This window comes from Lissotriton helveticus, chromosome 1_1 (assembly GCF_964261635.1).
Source record: "Lissotriton helveticus chromosome 1_1, aLisHel1.1, whole genome shotgun sequence".
Taxonomy (NCBI): domain Eukaryota; kingdom Metazoa; phylum Chordata; class Amphibia; order Caudata; family Salamandridae; genus Lissotriton; species Lissotriton helveticus.
The window spans coordinates 1,350,655,255-1,350,675,470 of record NC_136057.1 but is presented as its reverse complement, the minus strand read 5'-3'; the positions used below and the strand labels follow the sequence as shown (position 1 = coordinate 1,350,675,470).

General features: G+C 48.7%; 1 protein-coding gene across 8 annotated transcripts in view; it reads right to left on the bottom strand.

Moving 5' to 3' along the window:
- The window catches only part of XRCC6 (X-ray repair cross complementing 6), a 227,184-nt gene that overhangs the window by 26,725 nt on the left and 180,243 nt on the right, over positions 1–20,216 (bottom strand). For all 8 annotated transcript variants that reach the window (XM_078683226.1, XM_078683253.1, XM_078683262.1 and 5 more), the window contains one exon: positions 13,112–13,298. In XM_078683226.1, coding sequence (XP_078539352.1) covers positions 13,112–13,298 — 187 coding nt within the window. The remainder of the gene's footprint in view (positions 1–13,111; positions 13,299–20,216) is intronic.

The window sequence follows — 20,216 nt, the reverse complement described above, 5'->3', positions numbered from 1 at the left end:
ATCTATACCTGAGTTTGCAACTACCTGTTCTAAGATGGTAAACCTCAATTGTGGAATGGTGTGTGAGGCCTGTAACTAATGGGCAACAAGTGAAGAACTTGTGTTTTTATTCCGAATCCTACTTTTGTGCTCTACCATGAGCGTTTTTATCTTTTTGGCTAGTTTTACCCACATAAACCAGTCCACATGGGCACTTTACGGCATATACTACCCTCTCTGAGTTGCAGACTGATGTGTGATGTAATTTCATTTTTCTGCCTGTATGTGGATGCGTGAAAACATCCCTTACAATTGCATTGCCACATTGTCCACAATTGCGGCATTTCCTCATTCCCTTAGTCACTTGTTTTTCAACTTTGGCAGTAGGTTTCAGTAATTCTCGTAAATTCTTTGGTCTGTTATGAACAAATATCGGAGGGCCTTGAAAAAGATTTTAAAAAGTCTGGTTCTTGATCTATAATTTCCCAATGTTTTCGAATAATAGATTTATTTGAGGTGCTTGTATAGAATGCTTCAAAACGAAAACTTCACGGGCTTTGGGTTGTTTCTCAACTGGCTTTAATAAATCTCTGGATTTTAATGTTACCTTCTGAGTTGCCTGTGATAAAATGTGCTCAGCATAGCCTCTGGTCTTTTATCGCATCAATTGCTCATGCATCAACCCTGTGAAGGCTTCTGTGTCTGATGTAATCCTCTTAATCCTTGTAAGTTGAGAGACTGGCAAATGTTGCTTGAGGGAATATGGGTGTGCACTTGAGAAATGAAGTGCATTGTTAACGTCTGTAGGTTTCCTATACACAGATGTCTCCAAGCCTGAAATCGTTTTACGAATTTCTATGTCTAGAAAGTGAATTTTTTCATGTTGAATGTCATGTGTAAATTGAATTCTAGGATTGAAACCATTGAGTTCAGAAATACATTCTTCCAATAATGCCCTTGATCCTTTCCAGATGACGAGTATGTTGTCTATATTTCGCAAAAAAAGTACTGCATTGTCCATCCATTTTGAGTTTGTCAAAATGTGCTTGTATTCAAAGTAAGCCATGAACGTGGGGGCAAATGATGGGGCCCCGGGAAAGCCCGTTAATGTACCAGTCTTCTGTAAATAAAATCTTCTCTGCCAAATGAAATCACTATGATATAGTGCAAAATGCAACAATTCAAGTAAAAAAATGCTCTTGTCTGATGGTAGTTAGGAGGCCAGTAACCTCCATTTAATGGCCTCTAAGCCCTCATTATGGGCTATTGACGTATAAAGAGCGACCACATCCATGGTGCATAAGATCACCTTCTCATCAAATATATGACGAACTCTTTCCAATTTCAATAGACAATCTGTGGTGTCCTTGATGTAAGTCTCCCAGGTCTGTACCAATGGTTGCAAATGATGGTCCTATTAATAACCAAGTGGTTCGTGTATCGAGCTGCAGCCTGCAACAATTGGTCGAAATGGTGGCCTCAATTTTTTCTTATGCATTTTCAGGAGCATGTAAATATGCGGCATCTTAGGTGTAGTATTCACAAGAAATTTACCAGTGTTTTCATCAATAGTGCCTCTATTGACAGCCTGCGTTACAATATCTGTCAGTAACGTTAACATTTCTTGTGTGGGATCCTTTTCCAATGGAATGTATGTTTCCAAGTCTTGTACATGCAGGTCAACCTGAGAATTGTAGTAGTCAGTATTAAGAACCACTAGAGCTCCACCCTTGTCAGCAGGTTGAAAAGTAATAGATGTATCTTGTCGTAGTGCATTGAGAATACGATGTTCCTTGTGTGTTAGATTTGAACGTGAAGGTTTGCTGTATGCCATTTCCTTCAGATCTTTTTTAACCAAAAGTTCAATAGTATCGAGGGATTTATGTATGACAGGTGACATTAATTTGCTCTTTGGACGAAAAGGTTTAGTTTCTAAAGAGGATTCCTCCGATGGTGGCAAAGTTGAAAAAAAACATCTGAGACGCAATTTGTGCATACATTTGAATAAAGATACTTCAGTTTCCAATTCATTAGAGGTGTATGTAGGGACAAAAGAAATCCCTTTATTTAGAATCCGCAACTCTTCCTTACTCAAAATTCTCTTAGAAATATTCATTACGAGTGATTCTACTTCTTGAGGTTCCTCTGGGTCTGCCTGTTTCTGGTGTTTTTTTGCCTTCTCCCCTACGGGTGCGGGTTCTGCAGTTATTTGGGTTTTGTCCGGTGGTGATTTTGAATGTGGCCCTCCGCTAAAAAAGGCTGCTGTGTACCTGATGATGTTGCCATTTCCTGTGATTGAGCAGTGCTTTGTTGTTGTACCACTGTGGCTTTAGGACATTGAACTGTCAAATCTTGATCAGGCACTATGCTCTCTTCAGAGGAAGTTGCTTCTGGTTTTAAAAAAAATCTTTTTTGTGCATATGTCTCGGTCCCAGTATATACCTCGCCTAATTAATAATCTATGGTATCCCTTCGAAATTTTCGGATCTTACGTTCGTGAACTTCTTTAGCATGTATATCAAGGTTCCACATGATGTCCTCCAATACTTTATTCCAATCTTCATTGTACATTTTCTGTGACATTTCGTCTTTTAATGTATTAATATCAAGAGACAAATCAACAGAATTGATGACATTTCCTCAATTCTTAAGAGAATCAAATCCAAAGAACATTTGTTCAATATCGCGTACCAGCGTGACACAACAGTTAAGACAACTAGAATACTTACTTAAGGAGGCAAACCAGCGACTCCACGCAACAACCTTGATAGAGTATCATAAGGTTAAGAGAATTCCTAGAGGGTTGCGCATCGACTTGAGACCCATGTAGTTCAAATTTAATAAAGCCTTTATGTCACGTTGGTACGCGAAATTGAACAAATGTTCTTTGGATTTTATTCTCTTAATCATTGAGGAAATATCATCAATTCTGTTGGATTTGTCTCTTGATATTAATAAATTAAAAGACAATTTCACAGAAAATGGACAATGAAGATTGGAATAATGTATTGGAGGACATCAATAGGAACCTTGATATGCATGCTAAGAAAGTTCGCGAACGTAAGATCTGAACATTTCGAAGGGATACCATCGATTATAAATTAGACGAGGTATATACTTGGGCCGAGACATATGCACAAAAAAGATTTTTTTTAAAACCAGGAGCAACGTCCTCTGAAGAGAGCATAGTGCCTGATCAAGATTTGACAGTTCAACGTCCTAAAGCCACAGTGGTACAACAACAAAGCACTGCTCAATCACAGGAAATGGCAACATCAGGTACACAGCAGCCTTTTTTAGCGGAGGGCCACACTTCAAAATCACCACAGGACAAAACCCAAATAACTGCAGAACCTGCACCCGTAGGGGAAAAGGCAAAAAAGCACCAGAAACAGGCAGACCCCAGAGGAACCTCAAGAAGTAGAATCACTCGTAATGAATATTTCTAACAGAATTTTGAGTAAGGAAGAGTTGCGGATTCTAAATAAAGGTATTTCTTTTGTCCCTACAAACACCTCTAATGAATTGGAAACTGAAGTATCTTTATTCAAATTTATGCACAAATTACGTCTCAGGTGGTTTTTTCAACTTTGCCACCGTCGGAGGAATCCGCTTTAGAAACTAAACCTTTTCGTCCAAAGAGTAAATTCATGTCACCTGTCACACATAAATCCCTCGATACTTTTGGTTAAAAAAAGATCTGAAGGAAATGGCATACAACAAACCTTCACGTTTAAATCTAACACACAAGGAACTTCGTATTCTCAATGCACTACGACAAGATACATCTATGACTTTTCAACCTGCTGACAAGGGTGGAGCTCTAGTGATTCTTAATACTGACTACTACAATTCTCAGGTTGACCTGCATGTACAAGACTTGGAAACATACATTCTATTGGAAAAGGATCCCACAAAAGAAATGTTAACGTTACTGACCGATATTGTAACGCAGGCTGTCAAACTGGTGTTTGCTATAACTTCGGCAATAGACTCTGTAAGCTCGCTTTTCTCCTTTTTTTGGTGAGTAACACGAGGTCGTATGTTTATGTTTCAGGCCTTGAATTTGCCCCATATTGTATTACTCTAATCATTCCTTTCGCGTTTTTACCAGATAGAATCCTTTCAGGATACAGAAGTCATCGGGGCACTGTTTTTGCCGGCCGTGTAGCTAGGTAAGAGAATGCATAACGGTTTTCGGTTGTTTTTTCAATCATAGGATTTCTGGGTGTTGATTTCATTGTGTCATACTTTACAGAGACTTGTGGATTTTTTCGTAAAGACCTGTGCAACGGGAGCGTTGAGTTTTTTCGCCTCATTTGTAATCTTGGGTAAGACTGGCTCTAACGATATATTCCATTGTTTACATGATATCTTGGATGGCCTCGTTTGAATAACATAATGACATCTGCCTTTCAGCGATACACAGTCCTTTGCTTATTATGAAGGGTAAGAGTTGGTTTAGGATATTTTATGTTTCAGTTGTCACGAGGTTTGGAAGGGAATTCACTGAGACACTATTTTAAGAATTGTTGCACTTAATGTTCCAGTTCTTTGGGTCACTGAGCATGCGCTCTCTCGTGTTTTTCAAGACATTCTGCTTACCACTTGCACATCTTTCTGTTCTCGGAATGTTTTCACTTTGAGTGCAAATCCTAGTCACTTTTATGTATTCATTTATATTTGACTCGAATGGTTTAATATACGTCGTGTGATGAGTTTATATTTATTGTGTTGTAGATTCCGACGGAGGACTTACAAGACTTGACACAGCTATTATATGATGGAATTTATCCCCTGAAGAAGGGTTCTGAAAGAACTCGAAATGCATTGGGAATGCTCTTTTTTTTTTCCCACAGCAAAATTTTTATTTTTGATTGATCAGGTAAAGCATATACGCAGTTCTCCACAGTCACGAGGGCCTGCCAAATGTCAACATGGGTAGGAGTAGTACCGAAACCCTAATCAAAGAAACAACCCCATACAACCCCCTCCCACCTCCCACGTCCACCCCATGACCCGCCTACCCACCCCTTATCCCTCCCTAACCCTGCGCACGTGATCTCAATAAACCTCCAAGAAAGTTAGTGTCCAGCCAGGTAGCTCGTGGTCCCACGGGCCTATACTCCATTGTCCACATCTAGGCCATCCTCAGGGTCCACTGGAGGCACCAGGGTCAGACCCCGATACTCCGCCCAACGCTTCCAAATTTTGTAATGTTTCCGGGGGCATCCTCTGGCCTCAAACACAGGGCGCTCTAGCCCCATAAAGTAGTCCATCCCTGCTTTCCACGCATTCAACGGGGGGGCACGATCCCTCTTCCATGCTTGTGCCAAGTCCCGTTTCACCACTATAAGACCTAACAATAAAAGGTGGCGCTTGTAGGTATTTCCCCCCACGCCCTCCAGTACATGTAGCAGGCCCAGTCTAGGGGTACGGGGAAGATCCCATCCCAGCACCTCCGAAAGGCAGCTCCATACCCCCCTCCAGAATCTGGTCAGGCCCACACACGACCATACAGTATGCAACAGGGTACCTATCTCAGCTCCGCACCGCCAGCACTCCGGGGATCCAATCAAGCCTGCCTTCCACAATCGCTCCCTCGTGTAATAGGCCCTATGCAAATATTTAAATTGGACCAGCCTGAGACGCACCGCGACAGCAGTCCCTCGCGGGGACTCCAAGGCTTCCCTCCAGTCATCCTCATCCAGGGAGCCCACATCCCCTTCCCAGGCTTCCTTCAGTGTGCATAGAGTAGAGGAACAGTGAGTGACAAGGGTTTGGTAAATGCGTGAGACCTTCTTGTCTCCAAGATCCCCCATAAAGACTTTCGCCTTCAGGGGGCTGAACTCCGGTAGCGATTCCAGGCCCACTAGGCTGTCCTCAAGCGCGTGGCGTAACTGCAAATATCTGAAAAATTGGGTATTGGGCATATGAAACTCGTCCCTCAGCTCCTGAAACGATTTGAGGGCTACTCCGGACACAACGTTTCCCAGCGAAGAGATCCCTATAGAATCCCATCCGCCAAACCCTGCCAGCGCGGCCAACGCGGGGAGCCGCCCATTACGCCACAGAGGGGTCTCCGCCGTCAATCTGCCCCACCAACCCATGCGACGCAGCGCCTGTCGCCATACCACAAAGACCACTTGCGTGGCATGGGGCAGCTGCCTCTTCAGTGCGGCCGAGTACAAGAGCGTATGCAGGGTGTTAGTTCCCATCAAGGAGCGCTCCAATGCATAAGCCGGATCCTCCTTATCTCCGTACCACCAGTCATTCAACACCAACAAGTGGGAGGCCAGGTAGTATGACAGCACATCCGACGTAGCGAGGCCACCACAGTAGCTGGACAGAAAGCAGGTACGCAGTGCTACCCTGGCCGCGCCTCCCGCCCACAAAAAGCGTCCCAGCACCGAATTAACTTGCCGAAACATCTGGGGTGCGACCAGGTGCGGATGATTCTGCAGCTGATACAGGAGGCGCGGGAGTGCAACCATTTTAAAGATCGCAGACCTGCCATAAATGGTATGGGGCATGCGGGACCACGTTTTTATGTCCGACTGGACCTTGTCCCACACCGGCAGAATGTTGCGCTCCCAAGAGATCGCCATAGATTCAGACAGGAACACGCCAAGATACAGCAAGCCTCCGTCTGCTACCTGCAAGGTCGATGTCCAAGAGCCCGCATACGCTCCGTCTCCCAACACCCATAGGGTGGACTTACGAGGGTTAAGGTAAAGACCCGAAACCTCACCAAATACACGCATAATCTCCAACACCCGAGGGCCCGATCTATCCAAGTCTGTGAGGAAAAAGAGGACATCGTCCGCGTAAAGTGCGATCCTGTCCGTGAGTCCCCGGTCCCACTGAAAGCCGCGCAGCTGTGCGTCAATTCGCACCCAGGAGGCCAAAAGCTCCATAGCCAGCGCAAATAGGTACGGGGATAGCGGGCAACCCTGACGGGTCCCCCGATCGATTGGGAACTTCTCGGAGACCGCCCCGGAGACTCGCACGACGCCGTGATGTCGGTGTATAGCAGCTTGAGATAGGAAATAAAAACCGGGCCCAGGTTAAGATGGGGCAGGAGCGCAAACAGGTAGGTCCAGCTTACCGAGTCAAACGCCCTGTCAATGTCTGCCAGTAGTAGGGCCACCCTCTCTCCCGTGGCCCCCATACGGTCCACTGCCGTCTGTGCCCGACGAATAGTGTGTCGCGTTGCCTTGTGTGGCATAAAGCCCGCCTGATCCGGATGGACCAGATCCGCCACATAAGGGAGAAGACGGTTCGCCAGTGCCTTAGCCAGCAGCTTAGATTCGACGTTAAGCAAGGAGATAGGGCAGTAGGAGTCATGGCGAACCGGCGGCCTACCCGGCTTTTGAAACACCACCACTTCAGCGTGGCGCCAGTCAGCTGGCAACCTCCCCAGCTCCCGCGCCGCCTCCAGCACAGCTCTGTAGTGGGACCCCAATTGGAGGGGGAATTTCTTATAGAACTCGCACGGGAAGCCACTCGGCCCAAGAGCTTTCCCGGGATTGAGCTGACCTAGCGCATCACCCAATTCCTCCGCTGTAAGAGGGAGGTCCAGTGCCGCTCGCGTATCATCAGGGACGGTTTTCGGGGGCAAGTCAGCAATAAATTTATCGACTTCAGCAGCCGGCAGACAGTCCCGCGGTGCGTATTGCCCCGCGTAATATCGAGCAAAGCTAGCCGCCAGCTCCACTGGATCCGTTAAAGTGACCCCGGCAGCATCCGTGAGTCCCGGCAGCGTCAGTGGCTGCAAGGTACGCTGGCACAGCCTATGGAGCATAGTGCAGGACTTGTCTCCCCATTGGTAAACCCTACTTCGCGTGGCCAGCCACGCCTGCCGGGCCTCATCCATCAACACGGACGCGTAGGACTGCTGTGCCTGCAAGAGTAGCCGCACCGCCACATCATCTCCCCCCCCCTTGACACCGCCTCTCAAGAACCTCCACCCGTGCCGCGGCAGCAACTATGGCTTCCTTACGTCGTCGACGGGCCGTCGCACACCACGCGATGTCAATTACCCGCAAAGTGGGCTTCATGGCTTCCCATACCACCGATACGTCCGCGTACGCCCCCAGGTTTTCTTGCCAATAATGGGCGATCGCCCCCCGCAGATGATGCACATAGTCAGCCTGCTGGAGATGCCATGAAGACATCCGCCACCGAAAGGGTTGTCTCTTTCTGCACAGCTCAACATCCACAGCCACTGGGGAATGGTCAGATAGCCCCCTGGGCAAAATGTCCGCCCCACGCACTCTGCTCAAGAACGCACCGGGCACAAATATATAATCCAGGCGCGAGAAGGAGCCATGCACAGCTGAGACGTAGGTATACTCACGAACCCTAGCATGCAAGTGTCGCCATACATCAATCCAACCCAACCCGTCCACCATTGCACTCAGCCGGGTGGGGGCAATCATAGTCTGAGTCTCCTGCAGCCTCCGACGGTCCATACTCACATCCATAACATCATTCCAATCACCCCCTAGCACAGCCAGGGACTCCGGGATATCCGTCCACACCTCAAACAGCCTCTCAGCCAGGGACCACTGCAATGGGGGAGGCGCATAGATACTCCCAAACACAACAGATTCTGAACCCACCATCCCCTTCACAAAGACGAACCGACCTTGCGGGTCAAGCCACTAACTCTCATGCACATAAGCCAGCCTGCGGTGGACCAATATGGCGACTCCCCTAGAGCCCCTGGTAAACAACGTGATAGACCTGGTGGTAGCCAAAGCGTTGTAGGCTAAGCACTTTTGTCCCCATCATATCAGTCTCCTGTAGCAATAGAACGTCTGCAGCTTCCCTCTTGTCCCAACGTAGAATCGCCCCCGCTTGATTTTATCCAGCATCCCTCTGACATTCCAACTCAATATATGCATGGACGCCCTACGGGGTCCCGAAGGTGATGCATCAGCCATAATCCCAGGGAACATCAAACCAGAGCAACCAGTAACAGGCCCGGGCAGACCACACAATCAGAATTGAAGCAGTAGAAATCACGTACAACCCCCACCAACCCCCCCTCCCCTCTCACCCACCCTCCCCCAGAACACCCCCCTCAACCCCACATCCCCCTCCCCCCCGCCCCCCCCCCCATACCTCATAGAACACTGAAGTACCTGTCGCGGCATGGGTAACATCGGGCCCAAAACAGAGCGCCCAAGGCCAACCATACCAATGGATCCCAACTACCCACTCAGCTAGGAAGAAACCCCCCCCCTCCAACACCCTCCCACGTAGGAGACAAGAAGCCCCCGCAAAAAGGCTCCCGGAACCCCACCCCGCAGCCCCAAACAGTCATGGAGAGGCCATGCAAACAGTCATCATGTACTCAGACTTCGGCTGTTCGATTAGCGGAGGGCAGCCCTCCGAGCACCCCCGGCAGGGGCCCAAGATTCCAGCAGATAATCTCACACCTCAGCGTCCGTCAATGTTCCTTTCCGGAGTGGTCAGAGTCGGCAGTCGGCCCATCCCGTGCTTCACTGCGAGAGGAGGAGCGTTTCCGCGACCTAGATCTCCTGTGCCGCTTGCTTCGGACAGCTTGGTCGCCTCGCTCCTGCGACGAGCCCCTCGACGAACCCGGGTTCAAGCCCGGCTGGGCGTGTGGCCGGACACTCACCGTCTCGTCGGTCCATCTGAAGACCTCCTCTGGGGTATCAAAGAAGTGGGTCCGTGACTGAAACACCACCCGCAGGCGGGCCGGATAGAGTAAGGAATACTGGAGCTTCAGGCCTCTCAGTTTTGCCTTGGCCGCAATGAAGGAATGGCGCTGCTGCTGTACCATTTTTGTATAGTCCGGAAAGATCATGATCTTCTGGTTCTCGAACGTGAGCGGATCCTTGGCCCTCGCCTCCCGCAGGATGGTGTCTTTATCATGAAAGTTCAGGATCCTAGCAATCACTGGCCGGGGCCGCTCCCCAGCAGGCGGCTTCTGTGTTAGAGCCCTGTGTGCCCGTTCTATCACAAAACATCGCGACAAAACATCCGGGGGGAGCCAGCTCTCCAGCCACTGGGTTAAGAAGTGTTCCATGTTCCCCTTCTCGCAACCCTCCGGAAAGCCCACAAAGCGAAGGTTATTTCTGCGCGCCCGCCCTTCGGCGTCTTCCACCCGGAGCGCCAGGCCTCTTTGAATGTTCTCCATCGCTGCCACTTTTTGCTTTAGGGTTCCTACGTCGTCCTCCACGCACGAGATTCTGGACTCGGCCTCCGTGATGCGAGTCACCGCATTGCGAAGATCTTGACGAAGCAGAGTCACATCAGCTCCCACCGCTCCTATCTTGGCGTCCAGCATATCCCTGGATTGGGTGATCGCCGCCAAAAGCGCCGCGTTGTCCGGCCCCGCGCCCTGGCCACCGCCAGACGCTCCGGGCCCCCCACTCGGCCCGGTGAATTTGTCATTGGGCCCCTGTTTGGCGGACCCACTGCCCCTCCACCTCTGGTCATGTCGGGAATGTATGGGGGGCAGCTCCCAACAGTCTAGGTGCGAAATGTCTCAGGGAGGGCCTACTGCGCCACCAGGATCAACTAGGGCCACTCCACCCTATGGGCTCCACTGCCCCAAGGCCCACAAGTCCAACACGCAGTCGTCTACTAATGATCAGGGACGCCTCTGGCCTCCAGGCAAGCCCGGCCGTATGGTGGGGGGTATAATGCGGCTCCAGTCCAGCTATGCCTCCCCGTCCGTGCGGCACAAGTCCAGGCCTCCTCAGCTGCCAGCGGATCGTCGGCACCCCCTCACCACCGCCCAGAGTCTCGGGGCGACTGGCACACCAGCAGCTTCACATCCACTCGGCAGCACACACGGGGACCCCGGGGACACTCACTGTTTACTTCTCGCCACTGCCGCCACTGCTCACGGGCACACTCGAATCAGGGAGTCCACTGGCCAAGAATCCGGGCGAGTACCAGCACAACAGCAGCTCCACCGCCACTCAGCCGCCTACATGGGGGCCCCGGGGACACTCGCTGTGCACGTCCCACCTCCGCCGCCACTGCTCACGGGCACACCCCAGATCAAGGAGCACCAAGCCATGCAGGATCTCGCCCCGGTGGGCCACAGCGCCGTCAGCCCCTCCGCTTCACTGCGCAGGCCTCCTCCGCTCACCACTGTATGCTGCCGGGGACCTCCAAACTCGAGGCCCCGGTCTCCGGATCGCGATGTAGGCCGCAGTCCGCCTCTAGAGCCTCCTTAGCGCCAGCAGCCACACCTGTGGTTGAGGGCCCGGCCAAGTCCCCACTCTCCTCTCCGCTTCCGATCAAAGCCCCAAGGCAGGGGCCCAACAGCCGTAGCGGCCGGCCAGCTCCGGATGTCCCCGACCGGGGGCCGCCAAAATCGAGGCCCCGGCTGCTCACGCCGGGACTAGGCCTCAGGCCGCCACAGCCGCCAGCTCCGCCGCCGAGGGTCCGGGAGCGCAAATCGTCGCACCGGAAGGCGTCCCCCCCCGCCGCTCGCCGCCACAGCAGCAATTGTGGGCTACAGTGCGGGTCCGCGGGCCAGGATAAGTCGTCGGATCAGGATCGGGCTGGTGGGAGCTCTAGCAAGCTGCGTCCACCATCTTCGCCCGCGAAGCCACGCCCATGGGAATGCTCTTTTTTATGCCAATGATTTTGCAAACATGCAGTTAAAGTAATTCTTTTTGTGTCAATACTTTGAAAAAGCACATTCCCATTTTTTTGTAGAGAATGTTTTGCTCGTGTTAAAACGAACTGTTTTTGCCAAAACCAACTGTATAAATTCTTTATTTTTACTGATGAGAATAATACTGATTAAATCTCCTGAATACAGTATATTTGTACACACGATTGTTGATGTAAGTGTTTGAAGACAATCTTGTCCTCAGCTGTGCTCCACGTAGGATGGGGTTTTCCACAGCCTCTTTCGTTTCATAACCCTACTTTAGGCACAGTCTAATCAATGGAGTTGGACCTTGCCTCCACCTTGCGCACAGGGCTTCCAAAATAAGTTTACCGAGCTGACAATGGAATTAAAAGCGACATGTGCCCCTCCATATTCCCTTTCTTTCCTGGGTATTTTCTCCTTTAATGTCAACTCAAAATGAAGGCTAACCTTGACTCTTCACAACAGTTTACATTGCTTCAGCACTATTAACACACAAGCACCTAGATTACTGCAAAGGTTTGTCATCACTGTGGTAGAGAGTGGAACCGGCCCCAACACATTTAGGTGCATAAGTCTACTAACGATCCAATATGCAAAATCTCAACTCAGCCTAGATTGAAATTGACACAATCCCTCAGTCCCTCTACTCTGATGGCTATTGTGCTTTGCTAGCTTTGTGCATGCTGTAATGCTAAAGCAGCACACTATCTTTTTAAAGCTCTCACCCCTCATGTCATGTCAAGCTGTTGTACACTTAGCCACACATCTTTTGTAGCAGTTTTCGTACAAGGAGTGTTTCAACAGTGCACAACTCAGCCTTGGGCAGATCAAATAAAAAATCTGTAACAGAAATGCAAACTTATCCCGATGACAGCTGAAGAAATCCTTAGCATTTTGAAAACCAGTGCAATTAGGATCACAGATCCTTTTCTAAGAAGGGGCAGCTGGGGTAGACTACAAGAGGTCGATTTATAAAACGACATAGCTTGAGGTATGCAAGGTGCCCTGAAATCCAGGAGTAAGAGGTTAGTGTCTAGCATATGAAAACTGCAGGAGGATGCCAAGCTGGCCACGCTCTGCTGCTTAACTACACTAATTAGAATACGCTACTGAGTTATTTCCTAGTTGCCTGTATTTAGGTGGATGAGAAAATAGGCAGTTCTTGGCTTGACCAAAGTAAAAGAAAGTAACTCTCATTTAAGGGCTTGAACAAGCATGGAAACCTACCTTCAAGAAACGTATGACACATGGATAATAATCTAGATTTGGCCTCCAGAACTGGATGTAACACACTGTAAGGGGTCCTTCCAAAATGATATATATTAGCACCACAATCTTCCTTTTCTGTTTATACTACCTTTAACTTTGAGGCTGGAGTAGGATGTCTGGACAGTGCCATGATATCTCCCAGTAACAGTAAAGGATTAATACAATTAGTACCAGCCGACAAACCACAGTTGTAGGGGCCAGCAATGAGCTCACCTGGGCCTTCTTGGTGTCACTGGGTAACAGCAGGCTCCCGGTCTCACGGCTGAAGGTCCGAGTCTTCGTTTTTACTGGCTCGTTGGTCTCGCGGTAGAGTTTCACTGGCGCTGGCTTTATGGCCTTCTGCACTAGATTGTAAACGCCCACACTTAGTGCCAAATCTTCATTGAGCTTCAGATTGAGCCTGTAGAGGAGAGTTAAAAATTAATATGCATTGCAACCTGACTTTAACAGAAGATTCCTGCAATGACTGATATGGGAATGCTGCAGTAGAAAATTAGTTACTTACCTGTAACTGTAGTTCTCCAGTTTTGGTATTGTTCCTGGATTAACATGCTTGAATCATTCCCTATTGAAATGGGAGTCCCATTGTACCATAATAAAGCAATATGCAGCATTATCATAGGCTATAGTGGCAATGAACAATCACTTTAATAGCCTATGCCCTTTTAAAACAAGCACTGGCATAGTCAATAGGTCTCGCCTTTTGGATCTTATAAGTGTTTAGCCATGCATCACATTATCCTGGGTACTGTACCCCCAGGGATTGAAGAGCTATAGCAAAGCTGTACTGGTCACCTGTTTGCTTTTTATTGCTATATTTGGGTGTTAAACTGGTACTAGTGAGGTGCAACCAATGTCCATTCAGTGTTACCAAGTTTAACAAGCATTGGCATAGCCAATAGGTCTCGCCTTTGGGACCTTATAAGTGTTTAGTTATCCAGCACAATATCCTTGGTGCAACAACATCAAGTGTTGCATGGCTAAACACTTATAAGGTCCCAAAGGCGAGACCTGTTGGCTCTGCTAATGCTTGGTCCTATTGAAGTCAGTGAGGCGACGCTCCTCCACCGTAGCGGAGAAGCCGCTACTGAAATCAAAGGCCCTGGCTGCAGCCCTAAATAATTATCAGTGACGGAGATTAATTCAAGCATTCCAACTCACACTTTTTTGATTACTTCATATTAAATATTCAGTTATGTACAAGCGAACATCATACTCCATTTAGGCAAAGCGATCTCATACAATGACAAACAGAAATATTTTTCAAATAATGTATTGGAATGTACTATTAAAATCCAGATATTGAAAAAACATTGTTAAAACGTTCCGAAATACATTTCATTTTGCTTTGCCAAAAACAGTAAGAAAGAACATCTACTGAATACGCTTCTGGGAAGCATTTTTGGGCCAACTGCTACCGTACAGATGACGCATCTCTTTTAAAAGTATCATTAAAATGTATTGATTTTGTAATCTTTGTTTACAAAGCTCCCTGTGCGGCTGCCACGGCTCTGGCTCTCGACAGAGTGGATTTCTCGCTAGACTGTGTGATGATGTCATCAAGTCAAAGCCTTGCAGCAGCGCGAGCACAGGGGACATCTGTCGGAAATGAAGAGGGGGGGTGGCGGGCTCACGCGGAAAGTGGCTGGCATTTTTCAGGTTGTAAAGGTTTGCGTGTGAAGTCTTAGCCAGTAAATCACCTGGTTGCAAACTCGAGCACTAATCATGTATTCTGCAGCAGACCTTCTAACGAACTTCAGGCTGTTTGTGGAGTTCAGAAAACAAAGCCTGCAGGAAATCCCTCGCGCTGAAAAATTAGCTCGAATAACAACATCATTGGCTACAAAAAATAAACTAGCGGGAGCAGCGGCGCGCGGCCCATGAGCACACGCTGTAAGGGTGCCCGCGAGCGATGCGGTTAATGAGCCATGACGACGGAACATCCCGCGAGTGGCACGCGCGTGAGAGCGAGCACCAAGCCATATGTTTTGAATTAAGCCCCTTACCTTAAGTCTCGCCAGAGCAGCGCATGCGTACTGCTATAGGCTCGACCTAAAAAAGACGAACTAATTAATACTATTAAAAGATATGCCAAATTATGCTGCATAATTTGACTTTTCTTTTCCAAATAATTTACTCAACATTGCCGCATATTTTGTCCCTCTCCTGCCGCCTAATTCCAGCGGCCCTGCTCATACATGACTGCAAACCTGCTATTGACATACTTATGCGTTTTTGCTTGTAGTGGAATTATGTGGCAGGACGTTCAGTGGAAAAGTATCATGGTGATAACAGAAGCTGAGAGACACAGATCGTACGAGTGGCTAAACTAAAGAGAGAGAGAGCATCAAAGGAAAATGAATTGTTATATAGATCTACCAAGTTTGGGCATTTGAGAAGTTTAGAGAACACCTGGATGTTTTGCATGTAAACAGAACTCCGTATAAGAGTAAACTGGCTACGGTTCACACAGTGGAGTAATGCAAAACACCCCCCCCTTACAAAATATGATGCGAGGTGGAGCATGAATCTCCCATAGTTCTCAGATATTCATTGGCCTTGGGATGAGTGGAGGCCATTAGAAGTGTGGGGGTCCCCTGAAGAGTTTGGGGGACCCTCTGTGGCACGTGGGCTGTATGGCCCTGCGTTACGCCTCTTGCTTTAAAAGAGTTACTTACATAGCGCGTTGACAGTCCGTTGGCCGCTTTAAATTAAAGTGTACTTCATTTGTTTTTAAATCGCATTATACTATAGATCGCTGTAAGTTAAGTTATGGATGTAACTCCAGACTGAATCCAAGACCCTAAGGATTTTGCCTGCCTAATGGAAGAAGCATGCATTCCCAAAAGAACACACCTGAGATAGAACGCTGACAGAATCGTACTTTCTATCAACAATCCTAACGGTCGATGTGAGCTCGCCCAGCTTGTCCTACAACTGCAAATTGCTTCTGAAAAATCAATAAGCAACACAATTAACAGCTTCACCCGTGTTTTGGGGGGACTGATTACAAGATTAAGAAGGGGGTGTTTCAATCAGGCCAGTTTGGCTGGCGTGCAAAAAAAAGCTATGAAAATAACAGTTTCCAGGACCTGTACCTTACAAACACAAACCTGCGGTAAATCAAACGTATTCTTCCAATTGAAGAGACTGTCATGAAAGGCAGCATGAATCACGGGAAGAGCAACTCTGCAGGAATAAAGTGATTGTCTCTTATTATTTCTGCTAAACAGGCAGAAGCGTACAGTTCCAGAAACAGGGAGGGAGGGGAAATCAGAAGGGCATATTATGACCGACCTGCAGAAATATCTTCGGATGAGCAGGAAATGTCTGCTTCAGTGTTGCCGTTCAGGTCACTGACCCCTTCCAAGCAAACGACGAAAGCCATTCTCTTATGCTTGTTTCATGGTGCACAAATAGAGCCTTCAAACCCTTACATAGAATTCCAAACGCCAGAGCCGGCTAGAAAGTGACCGCGATCAGGGAAATGTAAACAAGCATTTGCGACCACGCTATTTGAAAACAGATGGCCCGTGTGAGCCGCTGCTCGCTCCCGCAAGGTGGAAAAGAGCTGACCGATTCCTTAAGGTCATCTACTAGCGCTGCACTAGGCTCGACCTAAAAAGAACCAACCTTCAGCCAATCTGGCGATAGCACCCTCTAGAATACTCACAAGAGAGGCTGAATCCCTCAGATTTTCAAAGCACAAGTAGCAAATAAATGCCAAGCTATAAGAGGAGCCTCTCGAGGGAGAAGGGGGGTCACTTGTGAATCTATGAAAGATAGAAAACATCCTGTCTAACTGATTGATCTAGGTCCCACTATGGCAGCTGTCCTTGGCTCTGCCGATTGTGCATGCTATGAGATTTCTTGTTCCAGGAAGGTGCTCAGCCCGCAGAGTTATCTTTAAAAGCTGTGAGCTAGCTACAAATGTCTCGAGCTTCCTTGGAAAGAATCGGAGGCCTTGTGCCCGTAGCTTGTTCAGGTAGTGCATGCTGGTGGTACTGTCTGTCCACACAAGCACTCAAGACCCTGCTATCCTTTGGCCTAGAGCTCCAGGCAATTTATATACTTGGTTTTCTGGAGCAGAAACCACTTTCCTTGAATTTTAAGGACATGCAGATGACCGCCCAAGCTCTCTAGGGAGGCATACGCAGTTATTACGAAGTCAGGTATTTGAAGTAAGAAAGTGAGGCCCTTTAACAGATAAAAGGCCTGGGACAAGCAGGCTAGTATGTCCATCATATCTGGTGTGATCTTTACAAGGCCCTCGAATAAACCTTTTGTTTGAACCCACTGTTTTTGTAGCTCTTCCTGTAATGGTCTCATTTTCAAGCATGCTAGAGAGACCAGATTGATCGCTGAAGACATCATGCCCAGTAGCGACTGGAACAGATGTACTGAAATGGATCTTTCTCTGGATAGTTTGAGAGCCAGTTCCTTGAGCCTTCGATGTCTATCTCAGGAGAGAAAGGCTTTATACTGAACAGTATCTAAGGCTGCGCCCAGGAAGATAATCTTCTTGGATGGAGTAGTTGACGTTTTTTGATAATTTACAGTGAGACCTAGTTTGTGAAACAACTTAAGGCAAGTTTCTGTGACTTTGGACTCCTGAGATGCTGTTAGTGTTTTTATCAACCAGTCGTCTGGGCTGGGGAATACCTGATGACTGTCCCTTCAGAGGGAGGCTGCCACAGGGGCTAGGCATTTGACAAAAATGCAGTCGGGCTGGGGGATGAGTTGAGACCAAAAAGGAGGACCGGCTACAGTGAAGTGTAGGTATTTGCGATGTTTGGGATGTATGGGGATAAGGAAGTATGCTCCTGTAAATTCAAGGTGTGGTCATGTGGTCTCCTTGATTTAGAAGATGCAGGATGTCGGAGAGGATGACAATACAAAAGGATTGCTTGTGTAGATACTTGCTTAAATTTCAGAGATCTAGGATGGGTTGCCATTCCCATTTTCTTCTTGATTGGGAAAAATGCCCTTCTGGGGAGGGGGGACTTTTTCTATTGCTCCTTTGGCAAGCACGGTGAGGGCATCTTTCACGAGTAAGTGAAGAAGAACTGGGTGCACTCCCCTTGGTGGCGTGATTGGCGGACTCTCGACAAACTCCAGGGTACGACTTTAGGTGACAAGGTCTAATACCCATCTGTCTGATGTTATTTGTCGCCATTAGTGGAGGTAGTTAGAAATGTCCGCACCCACAGCTTTTGAAGGGTTGGAGATAGCCGGAGCCTGGTCATGGTCACTGTTTACGGCCGTTGTCTCAGCTCTGGGGGGTTTGTTTCCTTCTAGGCCCTTAGTGGTTGTATGCCACCACGGGTCGTTGGCGATACGGCTATTGTTAGTAAGAGGACCTATATTGTGACTGGAAGGGCTGATATTGTTAGAAGCGTGGATATCCTCCTCTGTATGTTGAGAATCCCCGTCCATGTGATCCTCGTAAGGGCAGCTTTCGAAACGGCAAGGAACCAAGAGATTTAGCTGGGTCTGTCTTGATGGCTAACCAAGCATAATCAATGTGTGTCCCAAATGTTTTTCTCCATCGTAGAACATATCCAATATTTTGGATTGCACCTCTAGCCTGAAAGTTGTCGCTTTGAGACAACCTTGACTTCTCACCCTTGCAGTTCTCGCTAGCTCCCGAAAGCCAGTAGGGGCAATGTCCAATGAGCAGTCTATGGTCTCTGATGATGTGCGCTCACCTTCTTGGCAGATCTATATTGCCTCTTTTTTAGTATGTTTTCTGGCACTAGATCGATGAGGGCGCTGATGTAAGAACACATCTGTCTGTCATAAGATGGCCCATGAATTGCCTGCACGAACAGTGATGACTGACAGGTGGCAAACTTCTTGCCAGTTCCGTCCAAGCAACTGCCCTCCTTGTCTGGTGGAGCAGTAATAGGAGTGGAGGGGTTTTCAGAATGGCATTGAGTCGCTTGTGAACTTACAGATTCTGGATTGAGATCAATCAATCAATCATAGCATTTGTAAAGCGCACTACTTACCCGTGCGGGTCTCAAGGCGCTGGGGGGTGGGGAATGCTGCTACTGCTCCAAAAGCCAGGTGTTGAGGAGTCTTCCTAAGGTCAACAGGTCTGGGGTCTGCCGTAGGTGGATGGGGAGGATGTTCCAGGTCTTGGCGGCGAGGTGGGAGAACGATCTGCCACCGGAGGTCGCTCTTCGGATGTGGGGACTGTGGCAAGGTTGGCGGAGGGGAGATGGCGGGTGGGGGTGTAGAAGCTGAGTCAGCTGTTGAGGTACGCTGGTCCGGTGTTGTGGAGTGCCTTGTGTGAGTAGATGAGGAGCTTGAAGGTTATCCTCTTGTTGACGGGGAGCCAGTGCAGGTCTCTCAGGTGGGGGGTGATGTGGCTGGGGCGAGGGATGTCGAGGATCAGGCGTGCAGAGGCGTTCCTGATGTGTTGAAGCCGTTTCAGGAGTTTGGCCGAGGCTCCTCCGTAGAGGGAATTTTTGTAGTCCAACCTGCTGCTGACGAGGGCCTGGGTGACCGTTCTTCTTGTTTTGATGGGGATCCACTTGTAGATCTTGCGGAGCATGCAGAGGGTGTTGAAGCAGGAGGAAGAGACAGCGTTGACCTGCTTAGTCATGAAGAGGGTGGAGTCGAGGATGACCCTTAGGTTGCGTGCGTGGTCAGTGGGTGTTGGAGCTGTTCCTAGTGCAGTCGGCCACCAGGAGTCATTCCAGGCCAAAGGGGTGGATCCGAGGATGAGGAACTCCGTCTTGTCCGAGTTCAGCTTCAGTCGGCTGTTCCTCATCCATTCGGTGACGGCCTTCATTCCTTCATGGAGGTTGGTTTTGGCTGTTTCGGGGTCCTTGGTGAGGATCAGCTGGGTGTCATTGGCGTAGGAGATGATGTTGAGGTTGTGCAGTCGGGCGACTTGTGCGAGCGGTTCCATGTAGATGTTGAAAAGCGTTGGGCTGAGGGATGAGCCCTGGGGTTCACCGCAGATGATCTCGGTGGCTTCGGTGCAGAAGGGGGGGGAGGCGGACACTCTGTGTTCTTTCGGAGAGGAAGGAGGTGGTCCAGTCCAGGTCCTTCTCTTGGATCCCGGCAACGTGGAGGCGTGTTCGTAGTGTGGGGTGGCAGACCGTGTCGAAGGCGGCTGAGACATCCAGGAGGACGAGGGCTGCGGTTTCTCTGTTGTCTAGCAGGGTCCTGATGTCATCGGTGGCAGCAATGAGGGCAGTCTCGGTACTGTGGTTGCTGCAGAATCCGGACTGGGATCGGTCCAGGATGCTGTTCTCCTCGAGGTAGCGGGTCAGTTGTTTGTTGATGGTCTTCTCGATGACCTTCG